A 19,833-nucleotide genomic window follows, 5' to 3' on the forward strand; every position below is an offset into this window, starting at 1 on the left:
GCAGAGTGAGACTCTGACTCAAAAAAAAAAAAAAAAGAATCAGCTTATCAATTTTTACAAAACAGACTATTGAGAATGGTAATTTAGGAGGGTATTGAATCCACTGACCAATTTGGGGAGAATTGACATCTTAATAATATTGAATCTTCCAACTCTTTATTTATTTAGGTATTTTAAAATTTCTCTCAGCATGTTTTGTACTTTTCAGTGTGTAGGTTGTGAATCTATTTTGTATTTATCCCTGTGTATTTTGTTATAAGTCGAATTTTTCATTTCAATTTTAATTGTTCATTGGTAGTAAATAGCAATACTATTGATTTTTGTACATTGATCTTTTATCCTGCAGCCATGCTAAACTTACATAGCAGCAATTTTGTTAATTTCTTTGGATTTTCTATAGAATCATATTATCTCTAAATGAAGATAGTTTTTGTCTTTGTTTCCAGTTGGTGCCTTTTATTTCTTATTTTGCCTGATTATGAGCTAGTACAATGTTGAATGAAAGTGGTGAAAGTAGATACCTTACCCAAGTTCTTGAAATTATAGGGAAAACCTTCAAGTATAATATAGCTGTAGATTTTTTTGTAGGTGATTATCAAATTGACAGAATAATTTCCTTCTATTCCTAGTTGGCTGAGTGTTGTTTTTTTCTTTTCTAATTGAAAGTGGATGTTAGATTTTGTCAAATGCTCTAATGTTCTTTCTGCATTCTCAATCTGTTGTCCAGATTGGAGTGCAGTGGCATGATCATGGCCACTGCAGCCTTGACCTACTGGGCTTAGGTGATGCTTCCACCTCAGCCTTCTAAGCAGTTGGAATTACAGGTGTGCACTAGCATGCCTAGATCCTTTTTTTTTAAGAGACAAGATCTGCCAAGTTGCCCAGGCTGGTCTTTAACCCCTGGGCTCAAGGCGATTGCTGGGATTACAGGCATGAACCACCACACACGGCCTTGATTGGTGCATTTTTTAAATGTTAAACCAACATTCAATCCTTGGATAAACCCCACTTGAGTTGTTATATATTATATACTTTCTTTATTATTGGATCCTATTTGCTAAAATTTTGTTTAAATTTTTTACATCTATGTTCATGAGTAGTATTGTTCTATGGTTTTCTTTTCTTGTAGTGTTTTTGTCTGGTTTAGATAATAAGATAATATCCTATTCAATTTTTTTTTTTCATAAATGTTTATAGAATTTACCATTGATGCCATCTGGTCCTGTATGTTTCTTTTGGGGAAGATTTTTTGTTTCTTTTTTTGTAGAGATGGGAGTCTTGCTATGTTGCCCAGGCTGGTCTCAAACTCCTGGCCTCAAGCAATTCTCCTGCCTTGGCCTCCCAAAGTGCTGAAATTACAAGTGAGACCTGTAATTCCACAAATTCTGATATGTTTTCATTTACATTCAGTCCAGAATGCATACTAACTCTCCTTTTGATTTCTCCCATGATCCATGGGTAGAAGTGGATTATTTAGTTGTCAGGTATTTGGGCATTTGAGGAATATGTCTTTGATTTCTAATTTCATGGACCCACCATGCCCTGCTTTGGGAAATGTTTTTAACTACAGATTCACTTACTTTAATATGCATAGAAGTCTTCAAATTATCTGTTTATTTTTTAGTAAGTTTTGGTGGTAGTTTGTATCTTCAAAGAAACTTGTCTGTTTCATCTAAGTTTTTGAATATATTGGCATAGAGTTGTTTATGATATCTTCTTATTGTCATTTTAGCATCTGTAAAATCTATGGTTGGGCTTGGTGGCTCAGCCTGTAATCCCAGCGCTTTGGCAGGCTGAGGTGAGTGGATTGCCTGAGCCCACGGGTTTGAGACCCGCCTGGGCAACTTGGTGAGACCTCATCTCTACAATAAATCAAAAATTAGCTGGGTGTGGTAGCGCACCTGTAGTTCCAGCTACTTGGAAGGCTGAGGCGGAAGGATCGCCGGAGCCCAGCAGGTCGAGGCTGCAGTGGCCAAGAGCGTGCCACTGCACTCTGGTCTGGGTGACAGGGTGAGATTCCAACTCAAAAAAAAAAAAATCTGTAGTGATTATCTCCTCTCTCATTCCTGAAATTGGTAATTTTTGTCTTTTCTTTGTCCTGGTCAGTCATTTTTTTCTTTACTAATATAGGAGTTTAATGCTATAAATTTCCCCTAAAGATTTGTCTTAGTAGCATTCCACAAATTCTGATATGTTTTCATTTACATTCAGTCCAGAATGCATACTAACTTTCCTTTTGATTTCTCCCATGATCCATGGGTAGAAGTGGATTATTTAGTTGTCAGGTATTTGGGCATTTGAGGAATATGTCTTTGATTTCTAATTTAATCCAGTTATGATCACAGAACATAGTTTATATGACTTGAATCCTTTTAATTTTATTGAGTGGTGGCCAACAATATGGCCTCTCTTGGTAAATGTCCCATGTGCACTTGAAGAGGAATGCATTTGCTCCTGTTGTTGGGTGAAGGTACTGTAAATGCCAATGAGGTCAAGTGGGCTGATGGTGTCGAGTGGATCAGGATGACCTTACCTGTTTTCTGACTCCTTGTTTGATGGACCAATGAGAAAGAAGTATTGAAACCTCTGCCTATAGTTTGTATTTTTCTATTTTTCCTCACAGTTCTGTTAGTTTTTGCTTCGTGTTTGGAAGCTCTGTCATTAGGTGTGTGAACACTGAAGATTGCTGTGCTTTGTGACAACTTGACCACTTTTTCACTATGATATGGCCTTCCTTTAGCCCTGGTCACATTCTTTGCTGTGAAATCGACTTTGTCTGCTATTATGCAGTCAGCTCAACTTTCTTTTCATCAGCATTGGCATTCTGTATGCTTTTCCCTCCTTTTGTTTTCTAAAATTTTACTTTATGTGAGAGATGTGAGCCCAAGTCAGGGTTCGGTACATAAGCCACCTACGTCCGGGTGCTTTCTGGGCCTCCAGCTGGTTTAGGGCCACATGCCCTTGTGGTGCCTTGCCTCGCCTGCCTCACCCCACCCCAGTGGTGTCTCCCGACTGCCGATCTCTCACTCGTGTTATTGTGGTCAGTGTTCAGGTCTCGCTTATTAGTGAGAGCGTGCGATATTTAGTTGTTTCTGTGATAGATCGTTAAGTGTGATTATCTCCAGCCCCACTCGATTGGCTGCAAAGTCCATGATTTTGTCCTTCTTTATGGCTGCGTAATATTCTGGTGTGTATATGTGCCTCGTTTTCTTTATCTAGTCCACTTTTGATGGGCAGTAGGATCGGTTCCATGTTTTTACTATTGTGACTAGTGCAGCAATAAACATGCATGAGTTGGGATGTTTTTTATAGAATGATTTGAGTTCTTCCAAGTATATTTCTAGAAGAGTTTTTCCATTCTTTTATTTTAACCTATTTGTATCCATATTTAAAGTTGGTTTCTTATAGGCAGCATATAGTTGGGTGTTTCTTTTTATTCAATATGAAAATCTCTGCTTTTTAATTTGAGTATTTATACCATCTGCATTTAATGTGATAATTGTGGTTAAGTTTAAATATACTATTTTGCTATTTTTGTTTCTATTTGTCCCATACATTCTTTCTTTCCCTTTTTCCTCTTTTGCTCTCTTCTTTTGGATTGAGTATTTTTTCTGATTTCATCTTAGATCCTTTTTGGCTTGGTAGCTATAACTCTTCATTCCATAATGGTGGTGGCTGCTTTAGAGTTTACAGAGTACATCTTTAACTCACTAGTCTACCTTTGAGTTGTGCTATATGTCACTTTCGTTTCTCCTTTATGCGACTGTGGTCATACATTTTAATTCCATTTATGATATAAGCTCTACATTAGGTTGTTAGCCTTTTAGACAATTGTTTTGAAGAGATTTAAACAACTAAAAAATTTTATCTACTCAAGGAGTTGCCATATCCAGTATTCTTCATTCCTTTGTACAGACACATTTTCATTTGGTGTCATTTTCTTTCTGCCTGAAGAACTTTCTTTACCATTTCTTTTACTGCAGATCTGATTAATTCTTTCAGCTCTTTTATGTCTGAAATTAATTTTTTTCTTCACTTAAAATATTTTGCTAAGTACAGAATTCTTTGTTGACCACTTTTTGTTTTCGGTATGTTAAGGATACTGTTCCTGCTTTCTTTTTCATTGGTAACAAAAACCTACTGTCACCTTCTTTTTGTTCCTATATACAAAACATGTCACTTTTCTCTGGCTGCATTTAGGACTTTCTCTGTCACTGGTTTTAATCAATTTAGTTATGGTGTGACTGTGTGTGTATTTGTGTGTGTGTGTGTGTGTGTGTGTGTGTGTGTGTGTGTGTATGTGTTTTCATGTTTCTTATAGTTGGAGTGCTTTGAGTTTTTGGATCTGCGGGTTTATAGTTTTCATGAAGTTTTGAAAAATTTTGGCAATTACTTCTTTAGATTTTAGATTATAGATTTAGATTTTCTCTTTGTCCTCTTCTTTAGAGACTCCAGTCACATGTATATTAGGTTACTTGAAGTTATACCACAGTTCACTTATGCTCTGTTCATTTTTTCTCTTTCTTTTTTCCTCTGTGGTTATTTTGAATTGTTTCTGTTGGTATGTCTTTAGGTTCACCAGTATTTTCTTCTGCCATATCTAATTTGCTGTTAATCCTACCCAGTAAAACTTCATCTCAGCTATTGTTATTTTCTAATCTAAAAGTTAAAAGCTTAATTTGGAATTTTAAGTATTTCACATGTCTTTGTATAACATTTTTAGTCTTTACTCTAGCTTAATAGGACTGTATTCTATACACTACACCTATAATAACTTTTAATGTCTTTATCTGATGCTTCTGCTGTGTCACTTTGGGGTAGACTTTGATAGATTGAATTTTCTCCTCATTATGGACATGTTTTCCTCCTCCTTTGAAAGCATGGTAAATTTTTGTTCAATCCAGACATTATGAATTTTGCTTTGTTGGGTACAGATATTTTTATATTCCTATAAATACACATGAGTTTTGTTCTGGAATGCAGTTGAGTTACTTGGAAATACTTTCTTTTGGGTCTTGTTTTTAAGATTTATTAGGCTGAACCAAAGCAGTGTTTAGTCCAGGGCTAATTGTACTCCATACCCAAAGCAGCAAGCCCCTTCTCAAATACGCTACCCGATGTCCCATGAATCATGACATTTTTCACTTTTGGCTGGTGGGAATGGGCACTACTTCTCACCCTAGGTGATCTCTGGCTTATCCTTCCTGCTCATGTTTTTTGTTGATTCTTTCCCTGACAGTGGGTAGTTTCATCACTGACCAGTATTATTTTACTGAATTGTTAAAGGGCACCCTTTACAGATCTCTGGAGTTCTCTTTGTGAAATTCTTGCCACTCTAGTACTGTCCTCTGATAACTCAAGCTGTTTTGGTCTTCCTAGACTTTTAGTTCAATCTCTTCATCTTATGGGGTCCATGAGGCTCCAGCTTAGTTCCCCCTCCCTGTATCTTGGCAGGTCAGAAGGAGAAGATTAGGGTGTGGCCAGGTTTTGGAAGCTTTAGGGTACTTTGTGGAAGAGTCAGGACTCAATCCTATAGACATTTCAAAGCTATATTTCAGGAAAATGTAGATGACCTGAACCAGTCCTTGTTGAATTTGTTAAACAGTGAGTGGTGAGTAAAGGGTTTTACTCTTCTGCTTCTGGCCTTCCTGCCAACCCGCAGATGATTGAGGAAGTCCTTCGTGACTAAATGGATGGGTGTTGATACTGGTTAACTATAGACCCCTTTCAATGGCCAGAGATGGTTTCTCCAGAAAGGCTCTAGGGTAACTAAGTGGCAGCATGGCACAGTACAAGAAAGACTCCCCCCCTTGCCTCAAACTGATTGTTTTTCTATAGAGGGGAAGGAACAGGGAGAAGCCAGGCTGCATTCTCAGATGACTTACCAAGGTGTGGGTAAAGGAGAGCTGATTGGTAGGTAGTCAGCCTAGGGCTTTTCTTCTCAACGTATGGCCCCCTGAAGAGCAGCACTGGCATCACCTTGGAGAGTCTTACAACTGCAGACTGTCAAGCCCCACCCGAGGTCTACCACTGTGATAAGAGCCTTAGGTGATTGGTGTGCACGTTAATTAAAGCGTGAGGAGCACTGTTCTAAGGATAAATGGTTACACATGCCCTCTAGTGGCTGCCCAGCAACTTGCAGGGCATTTTAACCCTTTCCCTGTTTAACCTGAGGACACTCGCCCGCAGTGCTTGCGGCTGCAGTGTTTACCCCCGAGATTTAAAAAAGAGAGAATTTAAAAATATAGTAATTATCTCTCTCTCTCTCATAGCAATTCTCATTAGGATTAGAGACAAGATCTGTTTAGAAATGACTCCAAGGACAGTTTTAATATTTTCATACTGGAAATCAGTCAGATTTGCTTCAGCCTCTAAGTGTGTGTTTATGTAAAATTAAATGAACATGGCAGCGAGCTGCACTTTTTTTCCCTAAATGAGTAAAGGGTTAAAACCTTTTCTCTTTTAGGACCTTTGCACAGAACTGCCGAAACATTGAACATTTAAACCTCAATGGGTGCACAAAAATCACTGACAGGTAAGCAGTGGGGATTAATTGGTGGCTGAATGTCCATGGGGAGAGTAAGGGGAGAGAAGCATGGTTGAAAATACCTTTAGTGCATCTGCTCTTTTTCAGCACGTGTTATAGCCTTAGCAGATTCTGTTCCAAGCTGAAACATTTGGATCTGACCTCCTGCGTGTCTGTTACAAACAGCTCCTTAAAGGGGATAAGGTAAGGGTGCCCGTGACTGTGAACAGGAGAAGCACCCAAAGCTCTGAACATTCTGGTGTGTGTGAGGCCTTCGTGAGGTCACACTGGAGCGAGAAATAGGTGACTCAGGACCCAGGGGTTGTCTCTGCCTCTGAATCGCCTGTGATGTCCTCAGCTCAGACCTGGGGATCAACTCTCTAGAGACGTGACTGCCTGTGGGTGTTTGTGTCCTCTCCCAGTGAGGGCTGCCGGAGCCTGGAGTACCTCAACCTCTCCTGGTGTGATCAGATCACGAAGGATGGCATCGAGGCGCTGGTGCGAGGTTGCCGAGGCCTGAAAGCCCTGCTCCTGCGGGGCTGCACACAGGTACCCAAGGGGCCAGACAGCCGTTTGTCTTGCGTGTCAGGTACTTGCCGTTGCATTTTTCTTGGTGTCTCATTGTTCCCTCACCTGGATTCCATCCCTCTTTTGTCTTCTCTGTCCACTCAGTTAGAAGACGAAGCTCTGAGACACATTCAGAATCACTGCCATGAGCTCATGAGCCTCAACCTTCAGTCCTGCTCCGTGAGTAGCATGCCTTTCCCGTGCTCCCTCCTGCTCCAGGTTCCCTCCTAAGGGGTCTGCCGTGGACCTCACTGTGCAGCCCCCCAGGCAGCGAGATGATGGGCAGGTGGCCGTGTTGCCACACCCGGATTTTTCATCCTGTGTCCTCATGTGACCTGTCAGTTTGCCACAAGAGGAAATAACAGCAACAAAAAGACATTGTACTCAATACAAAGCCACTGACATCTTCCCTAAATGCAACATAGATCAGGTCCTGATTTTGTTGAGCAGAGTATTGGAGAAGCTCCCAGGAATGCTGCCACTAACTAGTGTAAGACCCATATAATTCCTGAAAAGGTCTCAGTGTCTTTTTTTGTTTGTTTTAACTTGTAAATGGAGAAAAATGACACCTCTCATGTTGTCTCAGCGGATAACATGAAATAACAGACACGAAATGCTTTGGAAACTAAACTGCCGTTGTCAATTTGGTAACTGAAGAGGATGTTGTGCATCCTTCTGGGCTTCTCGGGGGAACATCGATTTTGAGAAGGGTACGGGAATTGCATTCAGCTTTTAATGAATGAATTATGAATCTTGAGAGTTCCCGGTGGTGGGAGAAAAAACAGAAACTATCTTCTGGACAAATCTTGACCTTATAGGCCCAGACTATTGAAAAATAGGACCTTGACTTCTGTGTAGGCTAGCCCTGGCAGATGACTTGAAGTATAATATAGATGTGCATGTTATGTTTGTATGAGTTAGTATATTTAAGTGAACACATTTTGAATCTTCATGGCTAAATTCAGAGAGTTCTAAGGCATTTGTCCATAATTTAGTGATTTAATTGTCCTATTCTCTAAAAGATGTAATGAAATATTATAAACATATCTGACTTATGAAACAAATATCTAAAGCTTTACTCTGCAGAAATTCAATCAAGTATTGATATGTCACTTAACTAGGCATAACCTCACGAGCTCTTAATGTAATCTGATTTTTTTAATTACAAGTTTGTGAATTTTGTGAAAAAAATCAAATCTGTATCCAGTTTGGTGACTCTACTCCCCTTAATAATACTAGACTATTTAAAAGTTACGCAGAGATATCACAAGGGCATGCTTGCCCTTTAATTCTCCTTATTTATTTTTTGGGAGACAGGGTCTCACTCTGGCACCCAGGCTGGAGTGCAGTGACGCCATCCCAGCTCACTGCAGCCTCCACTTTCTGGGCTCAGGTGATCTCCCATCTCAGCTGAAACTGTACATGCATGCCACCACACCTGGCTAATTTTTGCATTTATCGTAGAGACAAGGTCTTGCTTGTTGCCCAGGCTGGTCTCACACTCCTGGGCTCAAGCAGTCCTCCCGCCTCAGCTTCCCACTGTGCTGGGATTATAGGTGTGAGCCGCTGCGCCTGGGCTACTTCTTATTTTGTTGAGGTTATTAGGATACGATGTTACTAACCAGCAACCAAAGCTTATTTAGCAACAGTAGATCCATTTTTCTGCTGCTTCATTTCAGTATTGATGGCGCCTTCTGATTTTTCCTCTTGTGCTGCTTTTCCCCAGCGCATCACGGATGAAGGGGTGGTGCAGATATGCAGGGGCTGCCACCGGCTGCAGGCCCTCTGCCTTTCGGGTTGCAGCAACCTCACAGACGCCTCGCTTACGGCCTTGGGCTTGAACTGCCCGAGACTGCAGTGAGTACAGCGTGCTTTTTGCTTTGCAGCTTAGCGATTGACTGGGTTGACCGAGAGGGCTTCCTGCAGGAGGGGCAAGGCTTGCCAGCAGGTGGGATAGGTAGTGGTGGTGGTGGAGGCAGTAGCTGTGGGGTGGCTTTTGTTGGGTAAATCGGAGTGGAACAGTGGTATATCTAGTTGATCGAGCAGTATACTGGGAGAGAGTGAATGTCTGCCGCCAGTGAATCCAAACCTTAATTTCGTAAGGGTTGAGTGTGACATATCCACCCTCCTGATGTGCCTCCTCCCGGTCTTACACTGAGCATCAGAGTGATCTGCTGCTGACCAGTGTGGGAGCCTCGCATCCAGGGGTCATAGCTCCTCCTCTAGGCCGTTGCCGAGGGCTCAGAAGGAGCATCGAAACCGCCTTCTTGTTGTCTTCCCCAGTAGGAAAAATAGGTTTTGTTTCAACCAATAATGATCCATATTCTGAGTCTCAAGGTAGGACGTTATCATTACCAGCTATGACTCTTAATGCCTTAGTAATAGTAGAAATGTTAAAACTAATCGTTGCTCACACTGATGAGCTCACATGTGCTTCTGGATCTGTGCTAGGTATCTTCTAAGCATTCTCTCACTTGATCTTCACCGCCTCTCTGTGAGATAAGTACTATTATTCTCACCTGTTTTGCAGAGGAAACAAAGACTCAGAGAAAGTCACATGGTTTATCTTGAGTCACCTGATGAGTAAGACGGAAGACCATCATTTGAACTTACAGAGATTGTCCTCAGAACGAGCAACTTTAACCCCTGTACAAGAGGCAGGAAAAAATGCATTTTGATTACTTACTTACTAGTGAAACTGATCCATTTCCCCATTACATATCTTTAAAGAATTGTCTGTTTTTGTCTTTTGCTCATTTCTCCTACTTTTGTGTTAGGGAAGATTCTAGATAAATTTGATATTTCTGCTTAGTAGGGGAATCTGAGCAACCAAAACTGACCAGAAAGTAGGTCAAAAGTTACTGCTGTGAGAAAAGTATTGGGAGGCTGAGGTGAGAGGATTGCCTGAGCCCATGGGTTCAAGACCAGCCTGGGCAAGGTGGCAAGACCTCATCTCTACAATAAATCAAGAAAAATTAGCCGGGCGTGATGGCGCATGCCTGTAGTTCGAACTACTTGGAAGGCTGAGGCAGAAGGATCGCCTGAGCCCAGCAGGTCAAGGCTGCAGTGGCCATGAACATGCCACTGCCCACCAGCCTGGGTGACAGAGTGAGACACCGACTCAAAAAAAAAGAAAAGTAACAATGTTATTCATGTCTCCACCCCTGCTAAGCATAGGTAATTGAGAATAAACCCATGTTTTTCATTGCCTACAAATTTTCAAAATTTCCTTAGGGTAACTAAGAATTTTAATAAATGTAGCCTATCTCAAGGTTATTTTATTGAGTTTAAGTTCATTTTAATTGTGTAATTTTTAAAATTTTTATTATTTTTTTAATCTTGATTTTCTTTTAAATTGTGTTTAAAATATCACCAAATATGGCCAGGTGCAGTAGCTCGCATCTGTATTCCCAGTACTTTGGGAGGATGAGGCAGGAGGATTGCTTGAAGCCAAAAGTTCTAGAACAGCCTGGCCAAGAGTCGGGGGTAATAGTGAGACCCCTGCCTCTTAAAAAGAAAAAAGAAAAAATTAGCTAGCCATGGTAGCTCACACCGGTAGTCCCAGCTACTTGGGAGGCTGAGGCAAGAAAATCCCTTGGGCCTAGGGATTTGAGGCTGCAGTGAGCTGTGATCGTGCCACAGTACTTGACAGAACAAGACCCTGTCTCTTAAAAATTTTTTTCACCAGATAATAGACTAATACTTAAAAACTCCAACAACATATTTGTATAGTGGGAGAAATCCTGGATTTGCTGTCCCAGTTTGGAATAGAGCTGTGGGACTTAGGGCAGGTCACATTCTGCCCTAAGCCTCATTCTCCTTACCTGTTCCGTAGGGACAGCGTTTATATTTACAGTCTTTAGGGCTTTTACCAAAAGCAATAGTACATCAAAGAGCAGAATAGATTGGAGAGTGTGCATTGTGAAGTGTGTGACTCTAGGAGTGACCAGTCGGTACTTTTTCTCCCTGCACGCGCTCTCCCCAGGATTCTGGAGGCTGCCCGATGCTCCCATTTGACAGACGCGGGCTTTACACTTTTAGCTCGGGTAAGGCACAGATTTTAAAAATAGAACCAGACTGTAATTCACCTCCTCAGTTCGCAGAGACGGAGTGGTTTGGGGGGGCATATGAAAAATGACCTTCAGAAAAGACAGGCACAAAATAGAACAGAATTCCATGGTGTGTTTTGTGGCGGTTCCAGTTAGCCAGAAGTCTGGAAGGGTCTCGTAGAGGGCTCTGTGATGGTCAGGCCTTACCGTCGTTGGTCAGGTGGGACCACGCTGAGAGGAGCCCCACCGCCCTCCCCAAGGGAGATGCCCTTCCTCGCAGGGACCCGCGTGGCCTCAGTGCTCCCCCGCCTGGACCGTGCCCTGCCTTGCTGCCGGGAGCCGTGTCCTCCTGGGGGTGCGGGCACACTCTTCCCCCGCCTACCCCCCAGCATGGCTGGTGCCCCCCTAATGCCTGGTCTGTGGCTAGCGTTCACCTGCTGATAACTAGGAGCCGCTGGGAAGGTGCAGGAAACTTTACGGGTTGAGAGAAGGAAATGCAGCCCAGGGCTGTCCTGTTCCCCTTTCCAAAGTCTTGTGGCCCAGAGGGTACCTGTGCAGAAGTGCTGGTTCACCAGTGGCTTTAGGAACAGAGCATACTTCTTACTGGAGGAGAACGAGGATGCCGGGCCACCTGGTGACCCTCCCCACTGACCCACACACTGGGGTGTGTCTTGTGGACTCTTCCAGAACTGCCACGACCTGGAGAAGATGGACCTTGAAGAATGCATCCTGGTGAGTGGACGCCCGACTCCTGCAGAGCTGCCCTTCAGTCACCTCTGGGCAGCCCGGCACAGCCAGACACATGGGCTGGCTGTCCTCCCAGCCCTCCTTGACCAGCCAAGGTAGCAGGGCTTGGGGACCCGCGGAGGCCATGGCAGCACATGTGTAAACTTTTGGCTGTTCTGTCATCAGGCAGAGCTAGAGCAGAGAAGTCCAGCATGGCTGCATCAGTCAGCTTGCATGTCCCGTGAGGAGGGACCCTCCTGCCTACCCTTCTTTGTCCTGGCCCCCAGACCAAAGAATAGTCTGTCATCTCTAGAAGTAAGCAGATCGAGAGGGTTGCTGAAGAGAGGAGTTCCCGCCCCAGAGTGCTGGAGATGAGTTGTTAGTTCTTTTGCTCCTTCTGATTCTCACGTTCAGGAGAAGCCAGGATTAGGTCATAAGTCTGGTGTGGAAGCCACACTGACACAGCGTGTTTCTCTCCAGATAACCGACAGCACACTCATCCAGCTCTCCATTCACTGTCCCAAACTGCAAGCCCTGGTGAGTCTGAGTTTTGCGACTTTATTCGCCTCCTAGGGATGAGAGGTCCCTCTCACCCCCAAGAATCTGTTGGGGTTCCCTTTCCTGAAAGGTGTCATCAGTCTGGTCTCAAAGATCTGTTCATTGGGCTAACTTAAGTTGGGAGGCCGAGTGTCTCAGTGTCACTGCTTTCATTCCAGGATGTGACCCTAACAGAACCCGTGTTCTGGTCATGTTGCTCAAGTTCAGGTTCATCTTGCCAAGTGGCGTAAAGTTAGCACGTTGAAATGCTGAGTTATGCTCACGTGTGGGGGCAAGGAAGGCAAAACACTCAACGATCCCAGACGAGTGCTGAAGTCGCTGACGCTCCTGGCCGTGGCGGCGTCTCGTGCACAGCGCACACCCACGCTGCGACGGGAGCCTGGAGCGGGGCGTGGCCCTCCGCCTGGCAGGCCGCGTGTGCCAACCTGTGCCGTGCCGCTGGATCATAGCAACAGCCCCATCTCACCACCAGGAAACGGTGGCTCTGCGTGGTCAAGGGACTGGCCCCAAGCCACACGGCTGTTCTGAGGCCCCAGGTCTCTTGGCCTCCGCGGGGTCCGGCCTGCCCCTGCCCAGAGATACACGCAGCGGCTTTTCCTTCAGCAGCTTTCCCGTTTGAAACCTGCTCTGTCCTCGGGGTTAGAATTCCATGATGCCATGAACCCCACCAAGCCTTGAGTCACTCTCCACCGAGTCCCTCATTTCCATGTTCCCTCTGGCACGAGTGCAGCTGGGCTCTGGACACTTCTGGAATGTTTTGTAAAATCGTAGAACGTCCTTTTAATGACTTTACTGAGTATTCTATCTAATGGCGTTGAACCAAGCTCAATTCTTTATTTTTTATTTTTATTTTTTGAGTTGGAGTCTCACTCAGTCGCCCAGACTGGAGTGCAGTGGCCGCTCCCGGCCACCACAGCCTCGACCTGCTGGGCTCTGGCAATCCTTCCACCTCAGCCTTCCACGTAGCTGGAACCACAGGCGCGCGCTACCATGCTCGGTTAATTTTTTTGATTTATTGTTGAGGTCTCGTCAAGTTGTCCAGGCGGGTCTCGAACCCGCGGGCTCAGGCAATCCACTCACCTCAGCCTCCCAAAGGCGTGGGATTACAGGCTGAAGCACCGAGCCCAGCCAATTCTTTATTTTTTAAGTAGACTTAGGGGTACAAGTGCAAGTGGTTTTGGTTACAGGGATCAACTGTATCATGGTAAGGTCTGGGCTTTTAGTGTGCCCGTCACCCGACTTATGTACATTGGACCCAAGGGTGAATTCCTCATCTCTTTCCCCACCTCAGCCTGGCCACTCCTGAGTCTCCAGTGTCCACTCTACCACTGTGTGCCTTTGTGGGCCCGCAGCTTAGCTCCCACTCTGGGACTTTTTAAGACTTAGTTTAGTCAGAAACCCAGTTGCACCCAAATGCCCTAAGGAAGTGGTTGCCCTTTACGCATTGAGGCTAATTGTGTCGTCCTGCTGATGTCTTTACCCCAATTTGGTTCGGATCCTGTTTTAGAATTGATAGCCCCTGTACTCAGGTGTGCACTCCCCCTCCTCACCTGTTGGTCTCCTGGGACCTCTGGCCTCTCTGCTGCCCCGAGGTCTGTCCCTGTCCTCCTCGAGGCACCTCGCCTGGCATTTCCACTTCATCGGCTCCCACAAGGGATCGCCTCACAGCAGGTCCGGGGACCCCAGAGGCCCTCCACCAGCTCCTCCCTCCTGCCCTTCCCCCCTCTCCTCAGCGACCACCACAGGGATGTCTTCCAGATGGGGCACTCCACAGCAGGGTTCCTGGTGACTAAAAATCGTGTCCATTTTGCCCCTGTATTTATACAAGCCACTTCCAGAAAGGGAACTTAGAGTAAAAGATAAGCTGTATTAACACCAGAAGTCTCAGGTAAGAGCCCAAATAAAAAACATGAAGAATTACTAGCAGAAAAGTGGGGAAACAATTACAGATGAAATTATAGCTTGGCCTTGAGATTTTAATAGCTAACCGAAAAGGGAACTGCCGCGTTCATGTTTCCCACCCATTCAGTTAACTCAAGAAACACTTCCCGATGACTGCCACGTCCTAAGTGCTGTTCTAGGCACTGGAAAATAAGAAGGTGATTCACCAGGAGGGACCAACTTTATCCTGACTCTGAAATTCCAGCAAAATGTGTGTTCTGGATTCTTGTGTAAAGGCTCCGTGGGGAGCACCACCCTCTTTGGTCGTGGCCAGTAACGGCAGTACCTCGGGCAGCCCTCGGACAAAGCTGAGGGCAGACTGCGCACAAGTCTGGCTCGACGTGCGTCTCTACTGCAGCGGGCCTTGCTCCCGCTTCAGGGACTGGCCCAGGAGCTGCGTGAGATTTAAGCAGGGCGATACTTGGCGAAGCGAGGCAGGTGACATCCCTGAACATTATGTAGGAAACAAGCACAAAGACTCTCAAAGGCCCAGAGGATGCAGCAAGACTGACTAGGGGCCTCAGGGCCCATGCAACCACATGGCAGTGAGTTCCCTGGGTTTTCTTTTGCTTCACATATCCCAGGCTGTGTGCTAGAGAAGGTGACAAGCCTGAAATGCCGAGAGATACAGAAAAAGAGGCTGAAGAAGAATCTGCTCTCCCCAAAGGACCAGGAAAGGGGCAGCCTGCCAAAACAGAAAACATGTAGTCAAGAATGCCTCTGTTCCAGCCAAGTCATAGGAAAGAACTGCCGCACCACGCCCAGCCCCGCCAGCAGAGACCAAGTGGGGAGCTGGGGGTCTGTCTCTTGGCACAGTGGTAATGAGCTGCCTGGCCCCCACCGGCAGTGTCACGGGGACCACACAGGGAGCCTGGACTTAGACCCCCACCTAATGAGAAGATGCCCCTCCCCCTCCTAGTCAGGTTGTCAGCTGAGGCCGAAGGGGTCTGAACCCCCACCCTCCCACCAGTAACACGGCCCCTGTCACGCAAGGTGTCAGCAGAGGCTGATCTGGGAACTTGGACTTCTGCCCCAGCAGCAGAAAAGTGCACCCACCCTTCCACCTCTGGTACAAGGTAGAGGTGGCCTGCTAAATCATGATTTAAGTAAGGCCTACAGTCTCATAATACCCCAGATCTCCAGGATGCAATAGGAAATCACTCATCATACCAAGAACAAGAAAACTCTGAATCTGTGTGAGAAAAAACAGCCAACAGACACCAACACCAAGATGGTAACAAATGTTAGACTTGCCTGGCAAGGATTTTAAAGCAGCCATCGTAAACATGCTTTACCTCGTAATTATGAACACACTTCCCTTGCAGAAATGAAACACAGCACTTCCTGTCTCCTCCTGCCACTCCTTGGCCTCTTTTTCCTAGGATTGGCTCCTCACCTCAGCAGTCTCTTCCTCAGGTTCAGCTTCAGCGTCATACGCTCTCAGAGCACTTGCTTCAGCTTAAAAGTTTAGGCTGGGCGTGTGGCTCATACCTGTAACCCCAGCACTTTGGGAGGCAAAGCATTAGGATTACTTGAGCCCAGGGGGTCAACACCAGCCTGGGTCACATAGCAAGACCTTGTCTCTACAAAATATCCAAAAATTAGCCTTGCGTGATGGCATGTGCCTGTAGTCCTAGCTATTCTGGAGGCTGAGGTTGGAGGATTGCCTGAGCTCAGCAGGTCAAGGCTGCAGTGAGCTGTGATTGTGCTGTTGCACTCCAACCTGGGCGACAGAATGAGAACCAGACTCAGAAAAAACATAAGTTTAATTAGTGCCATTTTATTTCTAGACTTGTCTGGGCTCCCCAGTGTAAAAAAAGTGTATTTTTACTTGTCACCACAGAGTTGGAACTCACATACTTGAAGGAACAAATTAATGATTAGGATATGTTGATCCGGTACTTTCTGCCTCTTTAGTTTTCTGGATGAGGTGAATCTTGTATCTGATATGCACTGAGGGGAACTGTCAGGTCTGAAACTTTATTGATAGGGAAAACTCAAAAGAATTGCAGAAATGCCATTTGGCTGTATGACATTAATCTGAACTTTTCTGTAACCTTTACTGTTTACCCAAGAGAAGCCAGTAATGTCAGAACTGTCAGATCACACTGCTCAAGGTCTATTTGATTAGAACCTTCAAAGATGCTCAGGATATCTTCCAGGATGCACAGGATAGCTTCAGGAACCTTCAAAGATGCTCAGGAATCATGGCTGTTTACTCAACTTTCTCAACATTAGGCTCATTGACTTCACTGGCATACCCTCAAGTGAAGAATTGGGAAATAAAACTGCTCTCAGAGGAGTAAACTCTAAAATTGCCCCTGAACATTTTGTTCCCACCTTTACATAAGGGTGAGAGAAGTCACCTCCAGTTGCAGTAAACCCTTGAGCAAAGGATCCCAAGGTTTTGTTTGGTCCTTTTTGCCTGATTAAGCAGTGTCTTAGTCTGTTTTGTGCTGCTTTAACAATACTTCAGACTGGGTAATTTATAATGAACAGAAATTACTTTCTCACGGTCTGGAAGCTGGAACTGGGGGGACCATAAAGAAATAGAGTTAAAGCTTAAGTTATAATATAATCATTAAGAAAACAATGGACGGATGCATGTAGGGGCTGGCGTCTGGGCAGGGCCTTCTTGCTGGCCATCCCGTGACAGCAGGTAGAAGGGTAGAGCCAGCTTCCCTGCTTTTCCTAAGCCATGAGCCTTGGAATCAGGGAGCTCCTGTAAACACCTCCCTTCTCCATGTTCCAGAGCCTGTCCCACTGTGAGCTCATCACAGATGATGGGATCCTACACTTGAGCAACAGCACCTGTGGCCACGAGCGGCTGCGGGTACTGGAGCTGGACAACTGTCTCCTCATCACGGACGTGGCCCTGGAGCACCTGGAGAACTGCCGGGGCCTGGAGCGCCTCGAGCTGTACGATTGTCAGCAGGTCACTCGGGCAGGCATCAAGCGGATGCGGGTAGGTGTGGGGTGGGCGGGCAGTCACACCTGGCGTGATTTCTGAGCAACAACGGAATACATCGTGAATCGACCTCAACCTATAGTTGTGCAGACTGATCTAGTTACACAGGGGTCACCTTAGGCGTCTTCAGAATTCCCTCGCTGACACCCTCTCTGGAAGATTCAGTTGAGTGGGTCTGGGGTGAAAGGTCCAGTCTGGTAGTCATCACCGCCCTTCTAAGAAGGCTTGTGTCAAAGGAGCAACTTCAGTCGTTATTAGTCTGAGGTGGAATGCAGTCTTGCCTTAACTTCCCAAGTGCGAGAGCTTGACCAAATTTGGCTTTCCTTCCTCACATCGTTTTCTTGATTTGGCTTTAAGTGTAGGCAACTGTATTTACAGGCCCTGCTAGGGGGCTATGGCTGTAGAGAACTTTGTCACTTATTTGCAAACAGGGCTGGTTCCTACCCCTGGGCAGAAACAGGTCAGCTTCAGTTTCTCTTGTCTTTAGAACAAACTGTTGGCTGATGCCAGGAATAGCTGTAACCTGCAGCAGAAATTCTGTGTGAACTACCTGTCTCACAACATTCAGGTGAAGTCAATTGTGAACGGAGCACTGCAGATCCTAGGCTTGTGACCAGTCACAAAGACACCCGTGTGAAAGCTCCTCTTTCTTCTTCCTTCTGCTAGGCTCAGCTCCCTCACGTCAAAGTCCATGCCTACTTCGCTCCTGTCACCCCACCGACAGCAGTGGCGGGAAGTGGACAGCGACTGTGCAGGTGCTGTGTCATTCTCTGACAGCAGCTGCCTGGGCCCAAAGGGCGATGAGTCTTCCCGACCCACTCCACCATCACCCAAATCTGTTGATTCTCCATTGGGAAAGGCATTTACAGGTAAAGACTTCTGTGTGGATTGCAGTATCTCTGGTGATCGTTTCCACCTTTATTCTGCTGTGGTACAATCAAATCAAAGCCTTGTGTCCGTTAACACGTGGCAAGTGGTCTCAGTGCAGCCAGGACCATGCCAGAAACCTGGATCTCTTAAGAGCTGGGTGCCTACCCAGGTACAGAAGTCCTCCCCTTGGCAATGTCAGCATTCCTCAAACCAACTGTCAGTGTTAGCACAAATTGAGCAGAAAAATAAGCTATTGATTTCCTACTTGACATGTAAGCCAGTGGCCTATTTAATTCACAATTCCATTTTGATCAGCTGGACTTTTCCACTTTGAAGATTAAATAGCAACTTTATCAAAGTGACTGTGTTGCAGATCCACAATGCCTGATAGTTTTATATGTAGAGACTGAATGTGGAAGGCATGTCAATAGGTTTCCATGAGACACCAAAGAAAAGAGGACTCTCATCTGGGTGGAGCAGGTCTTCACCTTTCTGTGTCAGCTTGTCATATACACCACCAGGGACCAAAAACTCAACAAAAGCAACTCAGTTGTGTTGTCCGTTTGGATAGGGTAAGCTCTGGCATGTGCTACAGCACATAACGCATTTTTGTTAAAGAAAAGTGAATTATGTCCACGCCTCATAAAACTGGGGGGACCATAAAGAAATAGAATTAAGGCTTAAGTTATAATCATTAAGAAAATAATGGATGGATGCATGTAGAATGGATGTGATTTTTTTTCAAGTTTATTTAAAAATCTTAGAAATCAGGTCACACCAAAACTATTAAAAAATTTTACACTTAAAACTCAGATCAGTAAAGTGTTGGCGCCTTTAAGACTCCTAATATAAAATTGAATAAACCATTGCAATGCTGAAAAAAATTAAGTCAGAGGGTTTTATTGCTATTTATGGCAGACAAATCTAAGCAAAACGATTTTCCAAATTCAGACCTTCCTAATGTAATCTGAAATTCAGTAAGATGAACTGTTTTCTGCTGTGGCTGATTCTTGCTCTGTGCTGTCCACATTTATGGTCTTTATTGAAGATTAAGAACCTACCACCACCTTCATTGTAAACTCAGGTGTTAATGGTAGCTGACCCTTCTAGGAGCTCATGGGACACTGAAGTGAAACACCAAAAACAAGATGTTTTCCTATAGGTTGCAACAGTCTTACGAGAGGGACAGTTTCAGTATTTTTAAGGAGGCCAGGCCATACCTGCAATCCCAGCACTTGAGGAGGGCAAGACTGGAGGGCTGCTTGATCCCAGGAGTTTAGAAAAGAGAAAAATTAGCCGGGAGTGGGGGTGTGGGGGGTGTGGGGTGGTGGTGGTGGTATACCTGTAGTCCCAGTTACTCAGGAGGCTGAGATGGAAAGATCACTTGAGCCCAGGAGTTCAAGGCTACGCTGAGCTATGATCACTTCACTCCAGCCTGGGGACTAGAGTGAGCCCCCAACTCAAAAAAATATTAAAAAAAAAAAAGTATTTGTAAGGACACATCGCCTCAGCTGCACCCTATGAAGAGAAAGCATATGGGGTTATACATACATACCCCCCCAATGACTTAGCAAAATTATCAGAATAAGCATTAAAGTACTGATTATTTTATTTCCTTATGATGACTT

General features: G+C 44.9%; 1 protein-coding gene across 1 annotated transcript in view; it reads left to right on the forward strand.

The window, feature by feature from the left end:
- The window catches only part of FBXL2 (F-box and leucine rich repeat protein 2), a 60,972-nt gene extending 41,883 nt beyond the window's left edge, over positions 1 to 19,089 (forward strand). The window contains exons 3-12 of the mRNA XM_021718623.1: positions 6,467 to 6,535; positions 6,635 to 6,730; positions 6,949 to 7,075; positions 7,199 to 7,273; positions 8,820 to 8,950; positions 11,079 to 11,139; positions 11,830 to 11,874; positions 12,349 to 12,405; positions 17,120 to 17,332; positions 18,002 to 19,089. Coding sequence (XP_021574298.1) covers positions 6,467 to 6,535; positions 6,635 to 6,730; positions 6,949 to 7,075; positions 7,199 to 7,273; positions 8,820 to 8,950; positions 11,079 to 11,139; positions 11,830 to 11,874; positions 12,349 to 12,405; positions 17,120 to 17,332; positions 18,002 to 18,109 — 982 coding nt within the window. The 3' untranslated portion in view covers positions 18,110 to 19,089. The remainder of the gene's footprint in view (positions 1 to 6,466; positions 6,536 to 6,634; positions 6,731 to 6,948; positions 7,076 to 7,198; positions 7,274 to 8,819; positions 8,951 to 11,078; positions 11,140 to 11,829; positions 11,875 to 12,348; positions 12,406 to 17,119; positions 17,333 to 18,001) is intronic.
- The last annotated feature ends 744 nt before the right edge of the window (positions 19,090 to 19,833 follow it).

The sequence above is a fragment of the Carlito syrichta genome, unplaced genomic scaffold (assembly GCF_000164805.1).
Source record: "Carlito syrichta isolate Samal-C Ts95f unplaced genomic scaffold, Tarsius_syrichta-2.0.1 Scaffold313175, whole genome shotgun sequence".
Taxonomy (NCBI): Eukaryota; Metazoa; Chordata; class Mammalia; order Primates; family Tarsiidae; genus Carlito; species Carlito syrichta.